This window comes from Pan paniscus, chromosome 13 (genome assembly GCF_029289425.2).
Source record: "Pan paniscus chromosome 13, NHGRI_mPanPan1-v2.0_pri, whole genome shotgun sequence".
NCBI classification, from domain to species: domain Eukaryota; kingdom Metazoa; phylum Chordata; class Mammalia; order Primates; family Hominidae; genus Pan; species Pan paniscus.
Genome location: NC_073262.2, coordinates 43684253 through 43708767, shown reverse-complemented (window position 1 = coordinate 43708767; position 24515 = coordinate 43684253). Strand labels below are relative to the sequence as shown.

Below are 24515 nucleotides of genomic sequence, written 5' to 3'. Positions count from 1 at the left end.
GTGCCCTTCCTGCTTCCAGAGCAGACTTGCTGCATGTTCCTGGCTGGTGCCTGGGGGCCTGGTTATTCCCTGGGCCCGCTCCTCCCGCGGGGCTCTGGGACACTCAGCACTCGTGCATGTGGCGTGGCGTGGCGTGGCCTGGCAGGGGCAGGGGCCACTGCACCGCATTGTGTTTCTGTTGCTCCTTCTGCCTTCTGAGGGAGTGGAAGCACACCTACTTTCAAGAGTCAGCCAGAAAGGCTCTTTGAGGCTGTCACCTGTGAGGATTCTGTGTCCTCACGGGCCAGAGGAAGGGCAGGGGGCTGTCCCTGTGGAGGGCAGGAGGTGCAGTTCCCTTCTTCCCCACATTTGCTTCCTCTTGGCCAGACCTTGGGGTGGGTGGACCCTGCTCAGAATACCTTGCAGTGGCCGGACCAAGTACCCAGAGACACTCCACTCTTCGCCTCTTCCAGTTCAGGCAAAACACAAAACGCAAGAAAACTTGGTGGGTGGGAGTCAGAGAAAGGCAGCTGTGGAAGTCTGTGTCTCCCAAGGCTTCTTGCCGCTTGTCCAGGCCTGTGCTACACGTACTGCCATGCAGAAATCCCTGCCCGTCCCCACTAGCCCTTATTTTCAGATGCAGGAAGTGAGGCTCCTGGGGTCATCCTCCTCACCCTGCTTGAGTCCAGGATGCGTGCTTGCTCCCCAGTGGCCCTGTGGGCAGTAAGGATGGCCATGGCGCTGTAGGCCACTGTGTTCCTGCAAGCAAGGGCAGAGCCACACTGGGGAACTATGTGTCTGATTCCTCCCTGAGCCCCAGGTCTGGCACAGAGGAAGGCTGTGGAGGGCAACACCTCCCTGCCCTGCTCCTTCACTCCCTGCTCTGCGTGTCATGGCGACTGGTGTGTGTTCTGATTTCTCCTGTGTGGAGGCCAGTGGGTGTGCTGCTTGGGCAGGAGGCATGCTGCTGGCGGGGCAGGATGTGCACCAGGCCGGCTGTGGCTGCACTGGGCTGAAGGGGTGCTTCGGCAGGCCGTGGTGCTGTAGGGCAGCAGGTCGGAGGGTCCTGGCTAGGAGCCAGCTCAGCCTCAGGTTCCTGCTGCCTCTGGGTGTGTGTGGCTGTGCCAGATCCTCGGGGGCTCCCGCCCTTGGGAACCCACTGTATCTGGAGGGTGGGAGTTTCTGCTGCGGTAGGAGAGGCTGCCTCCAGGAGTCAGAGCTGATGTGCACACCACCTTAGCTGACGTCCAGACTATGAGGGTGGAGGGCAGGGCCTGGTGGCCTGAGCCTGTGCTCGTCTCTGTGCTACCCTTGGGGACCTGTCCTCGCCCTCAGTTCTCAGAGAGCCAGTCATGGAGGGGACATTGATTTGAGTTTTAGACACATAGGAATCAATCATGTCTTATACCAGTTTGGTAAATTTCTTAAGACAACCCAGGGAAATCCAGTCAATTCCACATGTGTTTTCTGGGCAGAGTCCTCCTCCTGGAACATGCTCCGCTGGTTTCTTTTCTGAGCCTCAGGATCTTGAGGTCTTGGTGGCTGGCAGCATGTCCCAGCGAGGGCCCTGGGCTCTTGGAGGGCTCTGGTTTGCATGTGCCACACATAGTGTGACCTCAGAGTCACTGGGGAGAGTGGGTCCCATCTTGAAGGGCAGTGAGTTGGGCCCTTCCAAGGAGCTAGAGAGGCCTTTAGGCCCTAGCAATACTGAGGGGCCACCCAGGTGACCTGGAGGCCCCTCTGCCCGGGCCTTCAAAGCGAGGAGAGTGTGGCCACAGCCCTGGCCTGGTTGTGGAGGGGGGTGCTGCACTGGCCCGCGGCTGCTGGGACTGCAATTGTTTGGATTGTCACTGACCGTGCTTTGTTTTTGTTTTTTTTCTCCTCACTCCTGGGCTCGTTCTCATTGCTTTCTTTCTCTCTCCGCTTCCCCCTCCCGTGTCTGGTCCTATCTCTCCCCTTCCCCACCCCATTCTCTTGTCCTCTGCTCTTCGGCCTCTTCCGGCATCTCTCTGTTCCTTGTCTCAGCTGGAGGTTCTGCACTACCGACTCAGTGTCTCCAGCGCCCTCTACAGCCCCGCCCAACCCAGCCTCCAGGCCCTCCACGCCTACCAAGTACTGGCTCATTCGTTCCCTTCCTCCTGCCCAGAGTGCATGTCCATGCCTGGCAAAGCAAGGGGCCGCCGGGGCCGGCCGCTGGTGACTCAGAGGCTAGTTCCAAGCAGAACGAAGCCCCTGTGTCGGGGGGAGGCAGGGGTCAGCCTCCAGCCTGGCTTGGCCCCTGGCTTTGTAGACTAGTTTGGTTGGGGGTGGGGGTGGTGGCTTTGTGGCAGAACGAGGCATGTGGGCATGTGGCCCTGGCTGTCCAGGCTCCTGGCCAGTGGAGGTGTCACAAGCTCTCCAGTGTTGGAGGCCCCGTGCTTGGCCCTGGTTTGAAGAGCTGGAGTCCTCAGGCCTCAGCAGTGGCTGGGTTCACTGCATTCTGCAGGGTCTGGCGCTCAGGACGGAGCTGAAGACGCAGAGGCCTGGGACTTAACGGGTGGTGTGGGTTCTGCCTTGTTCAGAACTGTCACCCAGCCTGGAGGTGCTGTGACCCAGAGCCTGTGTGTGAGGCAGGGGGGTGGGAAGGACCTGGGGCTTGACCCTATAGCCCACAGAAGCTGTCAGTCCTTGACAGCCCAGCCAGGACCCGGCCTTCACCTGGGGAGACCTGGCCGCTCATACACACCTCCAGAGGCAGATTAGAGTGGGTGGTGACCTCATAGAGGTTGCAGCTGCCTAGGCAGAAATGACAAGTGTGTGGATGGATTTGAGGTCAGTGAAGCAGAGTTCAGACCTGTAGGGAACTTCAGGGATGACAGAGGAATCTGTGAGAGCCGGGGGAGACGGGCTGTGCTCACAGCCAGTGATCTGTCCCGTTCACCTGGGAAGGAGCACACATGATTGAACAGGAATTTGAGCATAAGATGAGAAAATGTGTTGGCCCCTTAGCGCTGGTGGGCTGGATGGCGGCCACAGCACACGGGAGCACCTTATTCCGCAGGAGCCACTGCAGAGGAGAGGAGGAACCTGAGGGCTTGCGCCAGGGAGGGAGGACAGTGTCCAGAAAGCATCTGGCAAATCCCATGGTGGGAGGGTGACCAGCGAGACCCAGGTGGGGTGAGCTGAGGTGCTGTGAGTCTCAGCCCAGTGGGAAATGTGCGGCTTTGGGGACACATCCTTAAGAAGCAAGCAGGTGCACTTTGGGAGGCCGAGGCGGGCGGATCACGAGGTCAGGAGATCGAGACCATCCTGGCTAACACGGTGAAACCCCGTCTCTACTAAAAATACAAAAAATTAGCCGGGCGTGGTGGCGGGCGCCTGTAGTCCCAGCTACTCGGGAGGCTGAGGCAGGAGAATGGCGTGAACCCGGGAGGCGGAGCTTGCAGTGAGCCGAGATCGCGCCACTGCACTCCAGCCTGGGCGACAGAGCGAGACTCCGTCTCAAAAAAAAAAAAAAAAAAGAAGCAAGCAGGTGACTGTGGCCAGGGACTCCATGTGGGAACATGGCCTAGGAGGGGTGCAGAGCTGAGGGAGAAGTTTGGCTCAGCAAACCTATGGGAAAATAGCCTGAGAGGGTTCCATGTGACTGCCGGCGGCAGGGGCGGACAGTGGGCCCTCCAGACCCTTCGGAAGGACCAGGTGAGGTGGGTCAAGTGCACCAGCAGGGGAAGGCAGTTTTCCAGTTCGCATGTGGAGGTCTTCCCCTCCCCTTAGCTGCAGGAAGGATGTTACGGCTCAGGATCCCAGGCCAGGATTGGAGGGAGGGCCTGGGCTGAGACTGGAGGAGGAGAAAGACCCTGGTCTAACTTCCCACCCCACTGGTGCCCTTCTAGTTGGGCAGTATGGGTACAGGTATTATGTCTCATACTTTTCTCCTTCTGTCTTTTTTTGTTTTTTTTTTTGAGATGGAGTCTCACTCCGTTGCCCAGGCTGGAATGCATTGACATGGTCTCGGCTCACTGCAATCTCCACCTCCCAGATTGAAGTGATTCTTCTGCCTCAGCCTCTTGAGTAGCTGGGATTACAGGCATGTGCCACCCACCCGGCTAATTTTTGTATTTTTAGTAGAGACGTAGTTTCACCATGTTGGCCAGGCTGGTCTCAAACTCCTGACCTCAAGTGATCTGCCTGCCTTGGCCTCCCAAAGTGTTGGGATTATAGGCGTGAGCCACCGCACCTGGCCCTTTCTTCCAAAACAATGCAAATTCATTGCCCAAAGACTTAACAATACAGATAGAGAAAAATAGCCAGCCACGATGGCTCATGCTTGTAATCCCAGCACTTTGGGAGGTTGAGGCAGGCGGATTGCTTGAGCTCAGGAGTTTGAGACCAGCCTGGGCAACATGGCGAAACCCCTGTCTCTACAAATACAAAAATTAGCCTGGTGTGGTGGTGTGTGCGCCTGTGTTCCCAGCTACCCGGGAGGCTGAGATGGGAGGATCCCTTAAGCCCTGGAGGCAGAGGCTGCAGTGAGCCGAGACCACGACACTACAGCGCGGGTGACAGAGTGAGACCCTGTCTCAAAAAAAAGAAAATGCCTCCCACCCCATAGCTCCATCTTCAGACTCAGCCACTTATCTCTGGGGTGTGTCACTTGGACCTGTGGGGACAGTTTCCTGACGGGGAGACTTGAGTGGGTAGCGATATGGGCAGTGGCCCGTGTGGGGTCTACAGCATCCCAGGATATACCTGGAGGCCGGGCCCTGCACCAGCCTCAGCAGCACAGATGTGTTAAGGCCCAAAGGGCTAGGGGACAAGTGTGGAGAGGCGAGCATGTCCACTCAGACTCAGGGTCCTGCCCTCAGCACCCCCACTTCCCTGCCCTCGTCTACTCTCGATGCGCCCACCTGCCCTCCCAATGCTAAACAACCAGAGGAAGCCCATGGCCACCAAAAAGGCTTTCCTCTCTGGCTAGATCTCCAGGATCCTGCTTGTATGTTACAAATCAAAAGTTTGGCCTAGGCTGGACACAGTGGCTCACGCCTGTATTCCCAGCACTTTGGGAGACCTGAGGTCTGGCCAACATGGTGAAACCCCATCTCTATGAAAAATAAAAATTAGCTGGGCATGGTGGCACACACTTGTCATCCCAGCTACTCAGGAGGCTGTGTCAGGAGAATTGCTTGAACCTGGAGGCGGAGGTTGCAGTGAGCCGAGATTGCGCCACTGTGCTCCAGCCTGGGCGACAGAGGGAGACGTTGTCTCAAGAAAAAAAAAAAAGTTTGGCCTAATATGCTTGACTGTGCTTTTGTCTTGGGGTTTTCCTGACCACAGGTCCCTGGGCAACAGAGGAAGTGACGCCCGGGGCTTCTACTGGGCCGAGTTCTCATCTGGCTGTGTCCAGGATGAGGAGCAGGTGGGAGGAATTGGGGAGGAAAGTGAAGCCATGGGGTTCTTATTTTTGAACCAGGTCTTACTCTCACCCAGGCTGGAGTGCAGTGGCACGATCCTAGCTCACTGCAGCCTCAAACTCCTGGGCTGAACTGATCCTCCCACCCTAGCCTCCTGAGTCATTAGGACTATAGGTGTGCACCACCACACCCAGCTAACTTTTAAAAATTTTTTGTAGAGACAGGGTGTCCCTATGTTGTCTAGGCTAATCTCGAACTACTTCTTAGCGATCTTTCCACCTCGGCCTCCCAAAGTGCTGGAATTACAGGTCTGAGGCACCACACCTGGGTTCCATGTGCTTTCTGCACACACTTGGGAGGCAGGTGGGAGACCCTGGATCCAGAGCTTGTGGGTGATGCTGGCTTTCTCCTGCCCTGGGGATCAAGACAGGCACCAGTGCCCAAGGGCACAGCCTGTGCCACCCGCTGCGGATTTGCAGCGGTGCAGAAGCAGGGCTGGGAGGCCCTCTGCAGATGTGTCTGTCTTAGTGAGGCCTCCCCAGGGCTGTGTGGGCGCTGGGCCAAGCACTTCCATACCACAAGCTGGTCACAGTTCAGACCAAGCAGTGCAAGGCACGTCTGCTGGGTGCCAGGCACAGTGGTGCCCCATGGGGTGGCCCCACTCCCGGCCTGGCTCGTGTCTCCCGTGGGGGAAGCAGAGCAACTGGCTCAGGGCGGGATGTGGTCAGACCTGGAGGCCGAGTGCTATGGGTGCCGCGCTCCTTCCCAGGCCCTCACCCCTCCTTCTCCACCCAGGAGTCGTTCACGCCTACTGAGGAGCATGTGTTGGTGGTGCGCCTGCTGCTGAAGCACCTGCACGCCTTTGCCAACAGCCTGAAGCCAGAGCAGGCCTCACCCTCCGCTCACTCCCACGCCACCAGCCCCCTGGAGGAGTTCAAACGGTGGGTGGCCCTTGCGACTTCCCACCGCTGCCGTCTCCCCCACTTGCCCCTCCTAAGGTGTCGCCCACAGCGACCTCTCCCCAGGGCATGGAGGGCAGGGTGAGGGGACTCCCTTTCTGTTCACAGAGCACGTGAGGCCTCTCCAGGCCTAGGCAGGTGTCCTCTCACCCCGCCCAGTTGGCTCCCAGAGCCTCTCTCTCCAGACTGGCCAGAGAGGCCCCATTGTGCTGCCATCTCTTGCATCTCATATTCTTCAACCCTGTCAGAAGAGCTGGGGTGGCCCTGACTGCCAGGCCCACCAGGGCCAGCAGAGTGGGCTGTTTGTATGGGACGGAGGGTGAGGTGTGTGCAGGAGTTGTGCTGACTCGGCCGCCTGCGTGCTGTGTGTCCTTGGGATGTTCCCTAACCTCTCTGAACCTTGATTTCTTCCTCTGAAGAATGGGGCTGAACCTCCCGGAGGTGCCCAGTGCTCTCCCCCGGCGGAGCCAACCCTCACTGATGGGAGCCCTGGGGTCATCTGTGAGCAGGGCCTCCTTACTGGGCAAGCAGCAGGTGACCCTCCCCATCCCCTGCAGGGCTGCTGTCCCGAGGTTTGTCCAGCAGAAACTCTACCTCTTCTTGCAGCATTGCTTTGGCCACTGGCCCCTGGACGCATCGTTCAGAGCTGTGAGTGTTGGCCCTGTCACACGTGTGCCTGTGTCCTCTGTGTGCCTTGAGGTGGGAGGTCCTTCGGGGCAGATAAAGGAGGAGAGCAAGTGTTACTACAGAGGCCTTGGCAAGGAGGGGGTCTTGGAGGGCCACATTGTTCTTTCTGTTTGAGTTTCCAAAGCCAGCCCTCAGGAAAGCCCTGCCCTGTCCCACCTGTCTGGTGCAGGGCAGGTTCCTACCCTTACCTGACCAGGGAGTACTCTGCCCCCTGGGCTGGGAAAAGCCCACCCTGGCTTCTGGAGGGCCAGCAAGAGCCAAACCTCACAGGGCTGTGCATGTCTCTCCTGCGCCCTCTGGAGGAAGTGAGAAGAGTCAGTCCCACCCAGCTGCCGCCTGGTATCTGGGCTCCAGGCCACCGAGTATTTGGCCCCCAGCCACTGAGCCCTTAGCACACACCTCCCCCACAGGTCCTGGAGATGTGGCTGAGCTACCTGCAGCCGTGGCGGTACGCGCCTGACAAGCAGGCTCCGGGCAGCGACTCCCAGCCCCGGTGTGTGTCGGAGAAATGGTGAGCCTCAGCTCCTCTCACAGACGTGCCACTGGCTCCCCCAGGTGGATATTGTTCCAGTGGGTGGAGGCCAAGCCAGCGGCCTGTGCTGGGGTCAGCCTGGCCCTGGCCCCCGTGGCCTCCTGAAGTCCTCTCCCAGCCCCTGCCGAGCGGAACACAGCCTTTCCTAGGCTCAACTTTGCCAGGCCCTAGAATTGGTTTTTTATGGAAGCTGTGGGTGACCCATCCTGCCCTGTCCCCTCTCCCTTCTGTCCCAGACGAGTGTTTAGCCACCCCCAAACTATCCCTTGATCTTCATCAGCACAGAGCAGAGCAGCGGTGATCAAGCAGGGGATGAGGGAGGCTGTCTTCCCCTCATCCCCTGCTTGATCCTCACAGCGGACCCCAGGCTTCCGTGGCACCTGGCATGGCCACTGATCCCTCCCCTCCTTGCCCAAGGCATTCCCCTTTGGACCCTCTGGGGGATCCTCCCTGAGCCCCCTCAGGCTCTGGGTTGGCCTCTGCCATGGTGGCCTCCATCCACTTGGAAAGGGGCCTCAGCCTTGCTAAGGATGTGGCATCCTCAGAGGGCCTGGGTCTTACCTGCCTCTGTCCTGTCCTCCCTGCCTGCCCGTGGCCCCCTGAGCTGTCATCTGTGACAGCTTGTCACCTTGGCTAGGGAGAGTCTGAAAGCCCAAGGGTGAGCAAGGGCATTAGGGGCATGGACCGGGCATTAGGGGCATGCTTCCAGTTGGAAGGCTGGCCCCAACCTGCCACCTCGGTCCCCAGGGCACCCTTTGTCCAGGAGAACCTGCTGATGTACACCAAGTTGTTTGTGGGCTTCCTGAACCGCGCGCTCCGCACAGACCTGGTTAGCCCCAAGCACGCGCTCATGGTGTTCCGAGTGGCCAAAGTCTTTGCCCAGCCCAACCTGGCTGAGATGATTCAGAAAGGTAAGTCCTCAGCCTGGGCCAGCCGGGTAGACGTCAACCCAGCCAGACCAGGGCCAGGCCCTTAGCTGGGGGTGGCTGGTCTTTAAGAGGGACCCACACGCCCGGAGTGGGCCCCGGCAAAGGGTGCTGTGGAGACTCCTGGGACACATCTGTGTGGTGAGGTCTGAAACCAGCTGGATCCTGCCTGCCCTGCAGCCACCAGGCACTGGGTGGGGGATCGCAGGTGTGCCCACAGAGCGGGCCGGCACGGTCCAAGTGCGGCCCCATGACACCGCCGTTTCTCCCTGGCAACTCGTGGTGGCCGCTTCAGGAGGTGAGCCTGGTCTCTGCCTTGCATTCATCCTGGCTGGGTTGGGCGTTGGTTTCTTTCGATCCTCCTGTTGTTTACCTCCTGCAGACACTGCTAGGGGCTCTGTGAGCCAGCAGCTCCCCCATCCGCCCTCCCCATGTCAGCCACCTACTGTGTGGGAGATGCTGCCAGGCAGGGCCTCAGGAGGACACCCCTGGGTCATGGCTCCCCAGACACCTCAGAGACACCCCAGAATCCTAAGGGCAGCAGTCGGGTACTCTGCCTCCGGGAAGTGGGTGCCAGGTTCGTCTCCTGCCTTCTAGGTGAGCAGCTATTCCTGGAGCCAGAGCTGGTCATCCCCCACCGCCAGCACCGACTCTTCACGGCCCCCACATTCACTGGGAGCTTCCTGTCACCCTGGCCACCAGCGGTCACTGATGCCTCCTTCAAGGTGAAGAGCCACGTCTACAGCCTGGAGGGCCAGGACTGCAAGTACACCCCGATGTTTGGGCCCGAGGCCCGCACCCTGGTGAGTGGGTCGGCGGTGCCTGTCCTCAGGGCCCCTGGAGCCATGGGGCTGAGCAGAACCCGGGAAGTGCTGTGATCCGGCAGGAAGGAGGGAGGCTGGGTGTAGATTTCACGCCACATCTCCTTCCCCCGTTTTAGTAAAGTCTAATTTTTTCCTGATAACGAAGGCAGTGTTTGTTGGGAAATTTCAAATGTAGAAGATCATCCTTTAGTCTTTAAAAGTCCTCTGGCAGAAGCCACTCCTCCTGACGCTCAGCAGTCTGGCTGTGCATTGCTCTTGGGGCTGCCTGGGTGGCAGCACAGGCCTGTCCTGCTGGTGACCTGCCCGCGCCTCCCTTGCAGGTCCTGCGCCTCGCTCAGCTCATCACACAGGCCAAACACACAGCCAAGTCCATCTCCGACCAGTGTGCGGAGAGCCCGGCTGGCCACTCCTTCCTCTCATGGCTGGGCTTTAGCTCCATGGACACCAACGGCTCCTACACAGCCAACGACCTGGACGAGATGGGGCAAGACAGCGTCCGGAAGACAGATGAATACCTGGAGAAGGCCCTGGAGTACCTGCGCCAGATATTCCGGGTACGAGCTATGGGGCCTGCCCCACCGCCATCAGGGTCCCCTTCCCTGAAGGATCCACTCCACCCAGCCTGTGGTCAGCCACGTACCAGTCCCAGGCCCCACACATATGGACCCAGTGTTGTGGGAGGCAGGCCCACACCCCGAGCATCATAGCTGGGTCCCCTTGTTGCCACTGTTGTAGGCTGGTGGGGTGAAGACTGGTCCCCTCTCTTCATCTTGATGCTGAGGGCAGTGGCATTTCTCTCTGGCAGCTCAGCGAAGCGCAGCTCAGGCAGTTCACACTCGCCTTGGGCACCACCCAGGATGAGAATGGAAAAAAGCAACTCCCCGACTGCATCGTGGGTGAGGACGGACTCATCCTTACGCCCCTGGGGCGGTACCAGGTGAGAGGCCCGTGTCTCAGAGGCGCATGGGCTGGGCCCTGACCCGTCCCCAGCTCCCTCCTCCCTCGTGAGCAGAGGCCATCAGGCTCCTCTGAGTTATGTGTGGGGCTGTGTTTTCTGACCCATCCCTATGGCCTGGCTTTCTAGATCATCAATGGGCTGCGAAGGTTTGAAATTGAGTACCAGGGGGACCCGGAGCTGCAGCCCATCCGGAGCTATGAGATCGCCAGCTTGGTCCGCACACTCTTCAGGCTGTCGTCTGCCATCAACCACAGAGTGAGTGGGCAGGAGGGCTGGCCTGGCGTCTTCAGAGAGGGTTCTAGATGCTCCTGCCTGGGGTGCAGTCCCGGGGTGGCCTGTGAGGGTGGGGTACTGCTGTCCTGAGGCCTGTGGTGCCACCACCCCACACCCCCGTGCTTCTGTCTGTGCTTCAGTTTGCAGGACAGATGGCGGCTCTGTGTTCCCGGGATGACTTCCTCGGCAGCTTCTGTCGCTACCACCTCACAGAACCTGGGCTGGCCAGCAGGCACCTGCTGAGCCCTGTGGGGCGGAGGCAGGTGGCCGGCCACACCCGCGGCCCCAGGCTCAGCCTGCGCTTCCTGGGCAGTTACCGGACGCTGGTCTCGCTGCTGCTGGCCTTCTTTGTGGCCTCTCTGTTCTGCGTCGGGCCCCTCCCATGCACGCTGCTGCTCACCCTGGGCTATGTCCTCTACGCCTCTGCCATGACACTGCTGACCGAGCGGGGGAAGCTGCACCAGCCCTGAAGGTGTCAGCTGCTTTCAGAGCAGGCTGGAGGGATTTGCCACACAGCCCCACCCTTGGGCTGAGAGGACCTGGGAAGCCCCTCCAGGAGGGAACATGGTTATCCTCGGGCTTCTGGAGCGGGGTTCCTGCAGCCGCAGAGGCATCTGGAGGAAACGCAACCAAGAAAGGAAGGCAGGTGGGCCTCAGCAAAGGAGTAGCTACCAGGGCTCAACAGCTACGCTCTGTGACAGCACAGAGCTCAGCGCTGGCCTTTCCCTCCCTCTGCCAAGGACTCATGGCCAAGCCAGCTCTCGGGGCCTTTTTTCCATTGCCCATTTGGCTACTCTGCTGCACCAAGCTTGGGAGCCAGCCTGCCAACAGCCACCTGGGCCTGGCCTCCCCACTGGCTGGCCTTGAGGTGGGCAGAGTGGGTTGTGGCGCCTCCTCTCTCTGTGTGGGACCAGGACGGTGGCTCAAATCTCCACTCCAGGAAAGAATCAAAGTTTCTAGAGTTGTGAGAAAACTAGAGAGTGGCTGTCCTGATTCTTCACCGTGAGGGGCGTTCATGTTCTCCCAGCTGTTCCAAGACTGGGCCGTAGAATTCCATGTTTCAGGAGCCTAAGACCCTCCCAGAGCCCAGGTGCTTCACCGCAGACCCCAAGCCATTGAGCACATCACCCAAAGCAGTGGCCAACATCGCGGACCCCTGTGCCTTGTCACAGATGGGTGCTGGTCCTCAGGCGTTGGGGACACTGCTGGGTCGATGGGGTCGGATTCTGCCAGTTTCTGCTCTGCAGCCAAAGATGGTGAGAAGCATTGTCACTTCAGTAACATCAAGTGCTCAAAGACATGGCAACCGTTCAATGGTACTTAAGTATTCTACAGATTCTCTGACAGAAACCAGCACGGGGTCTTCACCTTCATTCACCCCACAGACGACATGCGAGGGAGAACAGCATCTCAGTGGTGATTTCCAAACCAAGCCTTTGTTTTCGGTGTGGGGTTTTGGGGGTTTGCTTTAATGTTTTTAAAATTGTAAATGTTGGGCTTTGTATTTTGATGTAAACTGAGAATAATGGCATTTTAGGGCCTGTGACCAAAAATGAAGCTTGTAACGACCATGGATCTGAATAAACATGTCCTTGCTTCTGAGTCTTCTGGCACCTGGGCTCAGTCTTTAGGAGGTTCACCTGTACAGAGTCTCTGAGCACACGGGGGCTGCAGAAACCACTGTTGGGCACCCTGTCGGCCCCTCCCGCTAGTGTCCACAGGCCTGGGCCTCTGGCTTCCTATGCTTTCCTCTCTCAGAGGCACAGTAGACTTTGCCCTGTCTTTACAAAAGATTCAAAAAATTAGGCATGGTGGTTCACATGTGTGGTCCCAGCTACTTGGGATGCTGAGTTTGGAGGATCATCAGGGTCCAGGAGGTCAAGGCTGTAGTGAGCCTTCATCATGCCACTATACTCCAGCCTGGGTGACAGAGTGAGACCCTGTTCTCAAAGAAAAGCTGACCACCGGGAACATGTGCCGCCAAGTCTATGGCTTCCAGAAGCTCTGAGGATTGCGGGAGTTGCTGGCGGCTGAACTGTCTGGCCAGGAGCGGGGGGCAGACAAAAATGCATTGAGAACCGAGAACAGCAAAGCTGAGTGAGGGGTCAGGGTCTTGGTGGCTGGGACCTGGACAGCGATGGCCATAAGGCCAGCTGGTGCTCAGTGGCTTCTGCCTGGGGAGTGAGGGCAGCAGCGGGCAGCTGGGTTCCAGCCACTTCCAGGTGGGGGGTAGGGACCTCGCCAATAAAATGGGATTTAAATTTTGCCAAGAACTCTCACTGTAGAGAAAATGGGACTGCTGGGACGACAGCAAAATGCAGTTGGGGGGGCCCGGCCAGGAGGCACTTGTGAGGGACTTCCGGGGAAGGACGAGTTGGAGCAACTGAGGGGAAGCAGTTCTGTCTGGGGCACAAGGAGGAGGGAGGCCAGGCTGGAGGCAGGAGCTCCTGCACATTCTCGTCTCCACCCCTGGATGCTTCCAGAGTGGTTTGCCCTAACTGCCACTGCCACCGCCTCCTCAGCTCCTAGGATGCCCTTGACTTTTTGCCATTGGGCCACACTCCCCTGCTAACAGGCCAAATCCGATGCTTTTCTGACCACGTGGCCCAGAGCCTCTGGCAGCGCAGCTTCAGGCTGTCCTGACACCACCCCTGCCCCCTGCCCCCTGCACCTCTGCATCAGCCTCCTTGCCCCGAGGCAATCCCGTTCCCTGGATCCCATTCGTGGCCCACTCCCTTCCATGATCTACCGCTAGGATATACCAGCGCCCCGGTGATCTGAGGTAAGTCAGATTCCGATCATCTTGTGCAAGCAACTCACAAGCAGAGGCCCTGTGCAGTCAGGAGAAATCTATACCTTTCCCCTTGGACATCCAAGAGCAACTTAGATCCCCTAAAGGCCAGCTCTCACCAATAACCCTGACATTTCCAATATAAATGAGAGAGAACTCTCTCTGTTTTGAGACAAGGTCTTGCTATATTGCCCAGGCTGGAGTGCACTGCACCATCACGGCTCACTGCAGCCTCTTAACTCCTGGGCTTAAGCAATCCTTCTGCCTCAGCATCCCAAGTAGCCAGGACTACAGGCATGCGCCACCGCACCCTGCTAATTTTTAAATTTCTTTGTAGAGACGGGGTCTCACTGTGTTGCCAGGCTGGTCTTGAACTCCTAGGCTCAAGTGATCCGACCGCCTCCGCATCCTGAAGTGCTAGGGTTACAGGTGTGAGCCACCACACTGGAGAGCGGACTCTTACGTAGCCTTCACTGTAAAAATTAAGCTAGCTTCCCTTGACTCCCAAAACCAGAATTCCTAGCATAATTTTCTCAAGTCACAAGGTGCGAAAATATATCAAATTATTTCCCAGTCAAGAATTCCTACTTTTGGCCAGGCGCAGTGGCTCATGCCTGTAATCCCAGCACTTTAGGAGGCTGAGGCAGGAAGATCACTTGACGTCAGGAGTTTGAGACCAGCCTGGCCAACATGCTGAAATCCCGTCTCTACTGAAAATACAAAAATTAGCTAGTGTGGTGGCGCATGCCTCTAATCTCAGTTACTTGGGAGGCTGAGGCAGGAAAATCGCTTGAACCTGGGATGTAGAGGTTGCAGTAAGCCGAGATCGTACCACTGTACTCCAGCCTGGGTGACAAGAGACTCCTTCTCAAAAAATAAATAAAAAAAGTGATAAATTGGCAGCTGGCGCCAGGGACAGGCCATTTCCTGATGGGCCACACCTATTTCACTAAAGTGTTAATTGAATGCAGATTCCAGGGAGAATCAACTTCCCAGGCATGTGCATTAAGAGACAAAGTGGTGGAGTATGACCTTCGGGGGGCACCCCACCCAAAAACCTCAGATGGGCATGCATACAGTTTCCTAAACACACTGCATATGCTCAACTCCCAAGGGTAAGGAGGGTACTGTACATGTGGGCAGCCCACCCTAAGGGAAGGATCATGGGAAAGGGGCCAGTCTAGAAAGTCCTAGGATCAAGGTTAAACACCACACTTGACTTTCATGTGCCCACTTAGGTCTCTTCCAAGCGTACTTTCCTTTCTTTCCTGTTCTAAAGCCTTTTAAAATACACTTCCACTCCTGCTCTGAAACTTGCTTCGGTCTCTTTTTCTGCCTTATGCCCCTCAGTCGAATTCCTTCTTCTGAGGAGCCAAGAATTGTGGTTGCTGAAGACCCATCCGGATTCACTGCCAGTGATTTGGACACCTTCCACTGCTAACACTATTAACTTGGACACCTTCCACTGCTAACACAATAACACTGGGTTATTGTGTTTATTTGGAGAGTAAGTATGGTTTAAGGAGATGTGTATGGGTGCCAGGTTGACAAGGGGTGGACTGGTGATGGTTAATTCTATATGTCAACTCGTCTGGGCCACTGGATGCACTCATATCTGGTTACACATTATTTCCTGGCAGGTCTGTAAGGGTGTTTTCAGAAGAAAGTGGCATTTAAATTGGTGGTGCAAGCAGCCATGCATGCATTTCCGGAGTAGCTTCCCTATAGCTTGCAGGAACCAGAGCGGGCAATAAGAGCCCCATCCTCCAAATACTGGGGATCTGTGCTCTGATTGATGATGGCTGCTGTTGATTGTGAAAATGCAGACAAAGAGGCAGGCAGCCACTGCTGCAATCTCCACTGCTATGTTTGCAACGTCCCTCCTCAACCCTCACTGCCTCCCCAGGGACACACCTTCCAGGAGGTTTTTATGGATCAGCACCTCCTCCTGCCTTCATTTTTCTTTTCTCCTTCTTGGGAACCAGATGTTTAGGACTAGGACATTCAAAAGCAACCACATACCAGGCACAGTGGCTCATACCTGTAATTTCAACACTTCTGGAGGCTGAGGGAGGAAGAGAGCCTCAGCCCAGGAGTTTGAGACCAGTCTGGGCAACATAGTAAGACAAAAAAAAAAAAAAAAATTAGCCAGGCGTGGTGGTGTGTGCCTGTAATCCCAGTTACTAGGGAAGCTGAGGCAGGCGGATGACTTGAGCCCAGGAGTTCCAGGCTGCAAGTGACCTATAATCGCGCCACTGCACTCCTGCCTGGATGAATTTCTCTCCACTCAGGATATCCTCCCTCCCAGCAATAATATTGCTGCCATTCATTCCAGCTGTCCATAAACCATAATTACTGAATACATGTTGCCATAATTTTTTTGAGCAACCTGTCATCTGTTAAAAATAATAATAAAGATTATATTTTATCTTAATTTATTCCTTCTCTAATGCACTTCCCTTTTTTTAGATCCAAATTTCCTATATCATTTTCCTTCTTTTTTTGAAACAAGGTCTCTCTGTGTTGCCCAAGCTGGAGTGCAGTGGTGCAATCATGGCTCGCTGCATCTCAGCCTTCTCAGTAACTGGGACTGCAGGTGTGCACCACCACGCAGGCAAATTTTTTAGTTCTTTGTGGAGACAGGGTCTGGCTATATTGCCCAGGCTGGTCTCCAACTCTTGGGCTCAAGAGATGCTCCTGCTTTGGCCTCTCAAAGTGCTGGGATTACAGGCATCAGCCATGCACCTGACTTTTCATTTCTGTTGTGTTTTTGACTTCTTACATTTTCTTTTAGTTTTTTGAGACAGAATCTCACTCTGTTGCTCGGGATGGAGTGCAGTGGCAGGATCCCAGCTTGCTGGAAACTCCACCTCCTGAGTTCAAGCAATTCTTCGGCCTCGGCCTCCTGAGTAGTTGGGAGTACAGACATAAACCACTATGCCTGCCTTTTTTTTTTTTTTTTTTTTTGAGATGGAGTCTTGTTCTGTCGCCCAGGCTGGAGTGCAGTGGTACGATCTTGGCTCACTGCAAGCTCCGCCTCCCGGGTTCACGCCATTCTCCTACCTCAGCTTCCCGAGTAGCTGGGACCACAGGCGCCCACCACCATGCCCGGCTAATTTTTTGTATTTTTAGTAGAGATGGGGTTTCACCGTGTTAGCCAGGATGGTCTCAATCTCCTGACCTCGTGATCCGCCTGCCTCGGCCTCCCAATAAATTTTGTATTTTTAGTAGAGATGGGTTTTCACCATGTTGCCCAGGCTGGTCTTGAACTCCTGACCTCAAGTGATTCGCCCACCTCAGCCTCCCAAAGTATTGGGATTAGAGGTGTGAGCCACTGTGCCTGGCCAACTTCTCGCATTTTCTTTTCTTTTTTTTCCTCTTTTTTTTGAGATGGAGTCTTACTCTGTTGCCCAGGCTTGAAGGCAGTGGCATGATCTCGGCTCACTGCAACCTCCGCCTCCTGGATTCAAGCAATCCTCCCACCTTAGCCTCCCAAGTAGCTGGAATTACAGGTGCATGCCACCACACTAGTTAATTTTTGTATTTTTTAGTAGAGATGGGGTATCACCATGTTGGCCAGGCTGGTCTTGAGCTCCTGACCTCAAATGATCTGCCCAACTCAGCCTCCCAAAGTGCTGGGATTACAGACATGAGCCACCCTGCCTGGCCTTCACATTTTCTTTAGATTATTTCTTAGAATGTCTACCTCTCTGTTCCCATTATCAGTCTGTAATCTCATGTTGTCCACTTTTTCCGTTAGAGCCCTTAGCATATTAATCATAGTCATATTCCATTTCTTGGTCTGATAATTCCAACATCTCTGCCATATTTAAGTATGGCTCTGATGTTTGCTGTGTCTTCGAACTGTGTTGTTTTTTATTATGCCTTGCAAGTTTTTGTTGAGGGCTGGTCATGCTCAACCAGTAAATGGACTTTCTGTGTGAAGTTTTATGTTGGTCTGGTTAGGGGTTGCGCCATGTGTGCTGTTTGTTAACTGGAGGTGTCAGAGGCTTAAACCTCCTCTAGTGTCTTAGTTTTTGTCTCCCTGTTGTCTTTACGGTTTCCTAGAGATTTCTCGAATAAGCTCTGAGATGAGCAGTTCTTTCACTTGTACCCCCTGTTATTATACAGGAGCCCCGCTGATGTGGCAGTAAGATGTGGGGAAGGAGAGCCAGAGCAGGCTGGGGTTAGCTATGTTCCCTTCCTCCAGGTTTGCTGGTATCTGGCAAAATTATGATTGGCCTGGCTGTGATTTTTTTTTTTTTTTGAGGGCAGGCCTTGTAAAAAAAAAAAAAAGACTTTTTATTTTTATTATTTTTAAATTTATTTATTTATTAATTATTATTATTATTTTTTGAGACAGAGTCTCACCCTGTCGCCCAGGCTGGAGTGCAATGGCGCGATCTTGGCTCACTGCAACCTCCACCTCCTGGGTTCAAGTGATTCTCCTGCCTCAGCCTCCGGAGTAGCTGGGATTACAGGTGTGAGCCACTGCGTCCGGCCTCTTATTTTTAGGCAGCATCTCACTCTGTCACTTAGGCTGGAGTTCAGTGGTGCCATCATAGCTCACTGCAGCCTCGACCTCCGGGGTTCCAGCAATCCTCCCACCTCAGCCTCCCGAGCAGTTGGGACTACAGGCGCAAGACACCATGCCCAGGTTTTTTTCTTTTAATTTTTATAGAGACAGGGGCTCACTTTCCATCCAGGCTGGAAAGGATGCCTGGATGCCTTTTTATTATTATTATTATTATTTTAGATAGAGTCTCTGTCGCCCAGGTTGGAGTGCAGCGGTGCGATCTCGGCTCACTGCAACCTCTGCCTCCCGGTTCAAGCTATTCTCCTGCCTTAGCCTCCCGAGTAGCTGGGATTACTGGCTCCCGCCACTACGCCCGGCTAAATTTTGTATTTTTAGTAGAGTCGGGGTTTCGCCATGTTGGTCAGGCTGGTCACGAACTCCTGACCTCAAGTGATCCGTCCGCCTCGGCCTCCCAAAGTTCGGGGATTACAGGCGTGAGCCCAGGCGCCCAGCCCTGGATGCCTTGTAAATCACTACTCACCCAGGAAAAGCCAGCGACAGGCCCCGCCCCCGCCAACCGCCTCGCGCCCTCCGTCGCCCGGTTTCCATGGTGACGGGGCGCCAGGCTAGGGCGGCCTGGCCACTGAGCCGGGGTGCAGTGGCAGCGGGAGGGTACCTGGCGATGGCGATATGAGCGGTGCGGGGGTGGCGGCTGGGACGCGGCCCCCCAGCTCGCCGACCCCGGGCTCTCGGCGCCGGCGCCAGCGCCCCTCTGTGGGCGTCCAGTCCTTTAGGCCGCAGAGCCCGCAGCTCAGGCAGAGCGACCCGCAGAAACGGAACCTGGACCTGGAGAAGAGCCTGCAGTTCCTGCAGCAGCAGCACTCGGAGATGCTGGCCAAGCTCCATGAGGAGATCGAGCACCTGAAGCGGGAGAACAAGGGTGAGCCGGCGCGGGGCCCTAGGCCGGCCCTGCCTCCCCTGGCACACTCAACACTGCCGCTCCCGCAGCACAGAAACACAGCCATGAACTCCAGCACACGCCTGGGCTCAGGGGGAACACAGGACAGTAAGCCCGCCCTGCCACGCTGAGCTGTCCCCTCCTCCCAGAGGGAGACCCGCGTGGCCCCCGGGCAGTGCCGAACCTGTCTGCCTGTCTCGTAGGGCAGCAGCATTTCAGATGCTGACTCCGCCAGTCCTCTCCTCTCCAGGCAGGGTCAGACACACCTCTGTTAAAAACTTTATAGATGGGGCCGGGCGTGGCGGCTCACGCCTGTAACTCTAGTACTTTGGGAGGTCGAGGCGGGCGGATCGCGAGGTCAGGAGATCGAGACCGTCCTGGCTAACACGGTGAAACCCCGTCTCTACTAAAAATACAAAAAATTAGCTGGGTGTGGTGGTGGGCGTCTGTAGTCCCAGCTACTGGGGAGGCTGAGGCAGGAGAATGGCGTGAACCCGGGAGGCGGAGCTTGCAGTGAGCCGAGATCTTGCCACTGCACTCCAGCCTCGGTGACAGAGCGAGACTCCGTCTCAAAAAAAACAAAAACAAACAAAAACTTTATACAGGGAAACGTGCCCAAGTGCGAGTGCGCAGCTCAATGAATTTCTTCCAGCTAAACACATCGGATCAGGAGCAGGCATTCCCCCGCCCCCCACCCCGTCCCCGCTTCGCCTGTGTCCATGCCGTCCTCTGGCGGGGCCTTCCCAACTGCACCCTTAGCTGCTCCTCACCCCCACGCCCCCCTTTCTCCCTCCCTCCTCCCCCACCCCTCCTGCCCCGAGCAGAAGGAGGGCCCGCCAGGATGTGGGATGTGGCTCCGCTCCTCGCTCTTGCTTCAGGAGGGCTCCAGCAAGGGCACCAGTGCCCGCGGCCTCCTCTCCCGCCCCGTTCCCTGGTGCTGCCTTACCTGAGTGCCGAGTATCCCATCTCCAAGTGTCTGTTTTGTCAGGACCCCCCTTCCCCATGTCTTAATAAGCCTCAGGACGCCCCGTTCCTCATATCTTCTTGAGCCTCCCCCCAGTCCCTGATGCCCACGGGATCATGACACCGCCATAGCCAGGGATTCCAGAGTTCACCTCTGTACCCCTAAAGCCCAGGTTCTCCCTGGCAGTGTGGACGCCCTCCAGTCATCTCAGATGGATGAGGCTGATATGCCAGGTGGGCTCTGCCTAGGGAACAGGCAGGGGCCACTCCTGGCCTGACGCCCACGACAAAGGCGTGGTGGAGAGCAGGACCCATGGGGCAGGGCCCAATCAGCCAGTGGGGGGGGCAGGACTTTCGGGCTCAGCAGCCAGGAGAGGACAGGCCAGGCTTCTTCTCTCAGAATGGCTGTGGTTTCACAAGTGCTGAGGAGAGCGTGTGCTTGCTTTCAGATCTCCGTTACAAGCTCATAATGAATCAGACATCACAGAAGAAAGGTGAGAACTGGGCCCTTCAGTGCCTGATGGGATGCTTTTGCCACCCAGGGGAGCCCCTCCAGACTGTCCTTGCCCACCTGGCTGCACTGGCCCCTGTATGCCAACCCAGTGGGGACAGGTTCTGGGGGACCTGGACAGATGCCGCTACCTCTAGCCGTGGCTGGATGATGTTACGCAGCCAAGCACAGCACGTGCTGCTCTCAGGAAGCCCAGGGCCTGAGGTCATTGCAGTGAGGAGGTGGGCACAGGGTGCTCCCGAGACCTCCCTCCTCCAAGTAGAGCTGAAATGGGAAGGAACCCCTGGGACAGCCCCTGCCCTGCTAGATCTTTGCCTCAGATTGCTGCTGTGGCCAGGCCCAGGATTTTCAGCCCTATGGCTCTGAGTCCTGACATGCTGGGGGCCCAGGGGCTCTGGACACACTCCATCCAGGGATCCCTTCCTGCCATCTGGGCAGCAACCATGGGGACAAAGGGAGGAAGCAGAGTCCTGTTTCCTTGCCACTTGTCCAAGGCACTTCCCCATCCTGACAGCGGCCCCCACCCAGCCCAGGATTCTGGGTTGTGGTCTCGAGCTCACTTCCCATTATCTTTGGGGCTGGGGCTGACATCAGGAGGACATCTGACTGGTGGATGGAGCCAGCCTGGGAACATCGCAGCTGGGGCAGTGCCTAGGGCTCTCCCTTCCCAGGGAGACATGGAGAAGGGGGTTGAGGGAGGGCCCTTCCCTAGCCGCTGTGGCAACTCCAGTGAGCTGTTCTGGGCAAAGTGTGGCCCAAGTCGGCAGCCCCAGCCCTGCAGTGCCGGGGACGCTGACAGGACACGGGAAGAGGCCATGCTCTCCCTCGGGACCTGCTGTTCCATGTGTCCCAAGCCCTCCTGCTTTCCAGATGGCCCCTCAGGAAACCACCTTTCCAGGGCCTCTGCTCCCTTGGGCGCTCGCTGGGTCTGCATCAACGGAGTGTGGGTAGAGCTGGGAGGACCCAGCCCTGCCAGGCTGAAGGAGGGCTCCTCACGGACACACAGGCCAGGAGGCAAGCGTGGGCGTCTTGCAGCCGGTAGCGCCGACACTGTGCGCTCTCCTGCAGACAGCCTCTCCACGTCAAGCTTCCAGTCTGTCAAGTCCATCTCTAATTCAGGTGAGCAGGCTGGCGTCCATGTGCTCACAGGGTTGAGTGCCCCACGGGGACCCCAGCCTGGGTGGCCTCTAGGGGTGCTGACCAGGCACCCTCTGCTGGGCCAAGCTCCAGGATTTGGGGATGAAGGTGCAGCTGAAAAGAGCCCTGCAAGCTGAAGCCACCGGGAAGGGATTAAGGGGGGGTGGGCAGGACCAGGGACCAGTCACAGGGCAGTAAGGCCTCACAGCAGGCACCCCAGGGTGGGGCAGCAAGCAGGCAGGAGGGGCCTCCCCGGGTGGCCTTCTAGGGAGGACGTACCCTGGCTGCCCAGCAGCAGCCCTGCTTGGCCGTGTCCCCGCCACAAGCAGGCAGGACACAGGAGGGATGGCACTGCCCACGGAGCCCTGGGCTCATGGCACCTTCTGCAGAGTGAGCCGGGAGCAGAGAGCCTCTTTTCCCCACTCTGTGAGGCCGGGCATTTTCCTCAGCCCTGCCCTAACCCCCACCATTCCTGTGATGGGCCCAGGTGCTAGACGAGCCTTGTCCTTGCCAAGGAAACCCATGCAGGCTGGGTCCCAAGCCTCTCATGCAGTTTCATTTTACCCAAGATGGGGCCAGCTTCCACTATGTTGATTGTTCTAGAGTGTTCACAGGCACCACCCATGGGCTTCACCCTCAGAACCTCATTGTTTGCCCCCAGAACCCTCCAAGGCAGGCTTCCCTTTACAGAGGAGGAAACTGAGGCAGGGACAGGGGCTTCTTGGGTACACACAGCTGTTCCTGGAAAACTTGGGCAGTGACTGTTGGTGCCTGCAGTGACCGGCCTTGTAGGGTCTGACTTGCAGCCAACTTTCAAGGCAAGGCCAGGCCCCAGCCCGGCTCCTTCAACAAGCAAGATTCAAAAGCTGACGTCCCCCAGAAGGCGGACCTGGAAAAGGAGCCCCTACTTCACAACAGCAAGCTGGACAAGGTTCCTGGGGTACAAGGGCAGGCCAGGTAAGGCTTGGGTGTTCCTGGGGTGCAAGGGCAGGCCAGGTAAGTCTTGCCTGCACCCTAAGGGCCCCATGACTACATTTACTAGGCTCACACCCTGCAGTCAGCCAACTGCTCTGCCCCTAGCTCCAGGGGCCTGTCTCCTGGGCTCATGATAGCAGATGACGGCCACGCTCTACCCATCGGTGGGCACTGTCTTCCTCCCCTCCCCTGGGGGTCCTGCAGAGTACCTGTGCTGACCTGAGCACACAAGGGGGGCCAGTAGCAGCCCCTAAACCACTTCCTCAGAGAAAAGTAAAGTAATATTCTTACCAAGAAAAGTGAGTTGCATTCCTGCTGCCCCTGGCCACAGCCTGCCTTTGGAGTGCACTAGGCCAGCAGGTCAGAGCAGGACCAGGTTCTGGTGATCCCTGAGTTTCTGGGACTGCCCTGGGATGCTACAGAGCGCACACTTTCAGCAGCGCAACCAGCAGGACAGGCTCCTGCATCTGCACATCCCGAGACCAGGCCTGGAGCAAGATGCCCCACTGCGTGTGGGGTCACGACCAAGAGCAGCCTGGCAGCTAGCCGGTCACCCACTGAAGCCCATCTGACCCTTAGGGCACCTTCAGAGGGGAGAAAGGGACAGGCCCCAGTCCCAGAGACCCCCACCTGGTGCCCAGAGCACCCTGCTCAGTGGGAGAGGGGAACCAGGCCCTCTTCCCCACATTGGCCTGGGCGCTGCCTGGGGAGGTATGCTGGGTGGGTGGTTAGACGCACCTGGGCAGGTCACCTCTGGCTGCTGCAATGACTGTTTCAGAAAGGAGAAAGCAGAGGCCTCTAACGCAGGAGCTGCCTGTATGGGGAACAGCCAGCACCAGGGCAGGCAGATGGGGGCAGGGGCACACCCCCCAATGATCCTGCCCCTTCCCCTGCGAAAGCCCACCACACTTAGGCAGTGCGAAGTGCTCATCCGCGAGCTGTGGAATACCAACCTCCTGCAGACCCAAGAGGTGAGGCCCTGGGTGGTGGGGGTGGCCCTGGGCAGTCTGGCACCGCCACAGGCCCCACCATGCCCCTGCCCCTGCCTTTCAGCTGCAGCACCTCAAGTCCCTCCTGGAAGGGAGCCAGAGGCCCCAGGCGGCCCCAGAGGAAGCTAGCTTTCCCAGGTGAGTGCCTGGTGCACCCCTGCCCCATCCCTGGGGGCCTATCCACAGCTCACTGCTGACTCTTCCTTCACCCAGGGACCAAGAAGCCACGCATTTCCCCAAGGTCTCCACCAAGAGCCTCTCCAAGAAATGGTAAGTCCCACAGGCATGGGGACAGTGGGGCAGCCCTGCAGCCTGGGCCCCAGGGAGGGAGTGGGGAAGGGAGGGTGGCAGCCCAGAAGCAGAGCTCGCTGAGGCCTCTCTGTGCCCCCGTGAGGGCCATGCAGGCCGCACTCCCCACGCACTCCACTCCCGGGGATGCTCACAGTGACAGTCCCTCTACCCGCCCCCAGCCTGCTTCTGAGCCCACCTGTGGCGGAGCGTGCCATCCTGCCCGCACTGAAGCAGACCCCGAAGAACAACTTTGCCGAGAGGCAGAAGAGGCTGCAGGCAATGCAGAAACGGCGCCTGCATCACTCAGTGCTTTGAGCTACCCGCATCTGGTCAGTGCCAGGCCCACCAACCTGCAGCTGGAGACTGGCTCTCTATAGCATTTCCTGATACTTCCACTACTTTTAGGCCTGGCTAAATTCCAAGATAGATAACACTCAAGATAGATAAAGTACTTGATCTCCAAACTGACAAACTGTTTATTTTCTAGCTGTTATTTTGCTATTTGGCATTTACATAAAAGCACATGATGAAGCAGGTATCGTCTTACCTATTGAAACTGAAAATAAAGCTTGTTTATTTCCAAGTTGTGTGCCTGCTTCCTCACTGGCTATCAGGCGTCGCGTCCCTTCCCAGTCCCAGCCCTTGGCCTCTAGCCCAGCGCCCGCTGTGTGCAGGGACCTGCCTGGGCAGCCCAGTCTTGCACATCCTGGGACCTGCCAGCGGCCCTGGGAGACAGGCATTGGCAGAGCCATGCACATCCTCCCTGGAAGCGGGAGGGCTTTTCTGGTCCCCAGGCTGGGCTGGAGCTGCGTTCCAAACACATGATCACTCTGTCTCTTGCCCACACTGCACACTC

At 57.2% G+C, this 24515-nt stretch overlaps 2 protein-coding genes across 16 annotated transcripts in view; both read left to right on the top strand.

The window, feature by feature from the left end:
* The window catches only part of LOC117974329 (sphingomyelin phosphodiesterase 4), a 30980-nt gene extending 18850 nt beyond the window's left edge, over positions 1 to 12130 (top strand). For 6 of the 13 annotated variants that reach the window (XM_055109348.2, XM_055109345.2, XM_055109349.2 and 3 more), the window contains 9 exons: positions 6165 to 6310; positions 6886 to 6976; positions 7426 to 7526; positions 8295 to 8458; positions 9071 to 9276; positions 9618 to 9851; positions 10103 to 10234; positions 10382 to 10510; positions 10669 to 12130. In XM_055109348.2, the coding sequence (XP_054965323.1) occupies positions 6165 to 6310; positions 6886 to 6976; positions 7426 to 7526; positions 8295 to 8458; positions 9071 to 9276; positions 9618 to 9851; positions 10103 to 10234; positions 10382 to 10510; positions 10669 to 10998 (1533 nt within the window). In that variant the 3' untranslated portion in view covers positions 10999 to 12130. Of the gene's footprint in view, positions 1 to 2004; positions 2092 to 5292; positions 5375 to 6164; positions 6311 to 6885; positions 6977 to 7425; positions 7527 to 8294; positions 8459 to 9070; positions 9277 to 9617; positions 9852 to 10102; positions 10235 to 10381; positions 10511 to 10668 lie in introns of all 13 variants that reach the window. The other 7 variants (XM_055109347.2, XM_055109343.2, XM_034954121.3 and 4 more) reach the window with 2 other exon arrangements.
* A 5079-nt stretch (positions 12131 to 17209) lies between these two features.
* On the top strand, positions 17210 to 24242 carry LOC117979359 (coiled-coil domain-containing protein 74B). Of its 3 annotated transcripts, none has more exons than XM_055109342.2 (8): positions 17210 to 18775; positions 20206 to 20250; positions 21336 to 21386; positions 22223 to 22361; positions 23158 to 23350; positions 23433 to 23506; positions 23582 to 23638; positions 23839 to 24242. In XM_055109342.2, exons 1-8 carry the CDS (start codon positions 18526 to 18528, stop codon positions 23972 to 23974), a joined length of 945 nt encoding a protein of 314 aa, XP_054965317.1. In that variant the 5' UTR covers positions 17210 to 18525; the 3' UTR covers positions 23975 to 24242. The 3 variants fall into 3 exon arrangements, with proteins under 3 accessions (XP_054965317.1, XP_034810041.2, XP_054965316.1); XM_034954150.3 differs by having other exon boundaries at positions 21138 to 21386; XM_055109341.2 differs by lacking the exons at positions 17210 to 18775; positions 20206 to 20250 and having other exon boundaries at positions 20416 to 21386.
* Positions 24243 to 24515: the final 273 nt, after the last annotated feature.

Excerpts from the sequence above, each read along its gene's own strand:
- LOC117979359 (XM_055109341.2), top strand. The coding sequence starts at position 20,537 with ATGGGAAGGAACCCCTGGGACAGCCCCTGCCCTGCTAGATCTTTGCCT. Across the intron at positions 23,351-23,432 it reads ACCTCCTGCAGACCCAAGAG|CTGCAGCACCTCAAGTCCCT; the intron begins GTGAGGCCCTGG and ends CCTGCCTTTCAG. Across the intron at positions 23,639-23,838 it reads AAGAGCCTCTCCAAGAAATG|CCTGCTTCTGAGCCCACCTG; the intron begins GTAAGTCCCACA and ends ACCCGCCCCCAG.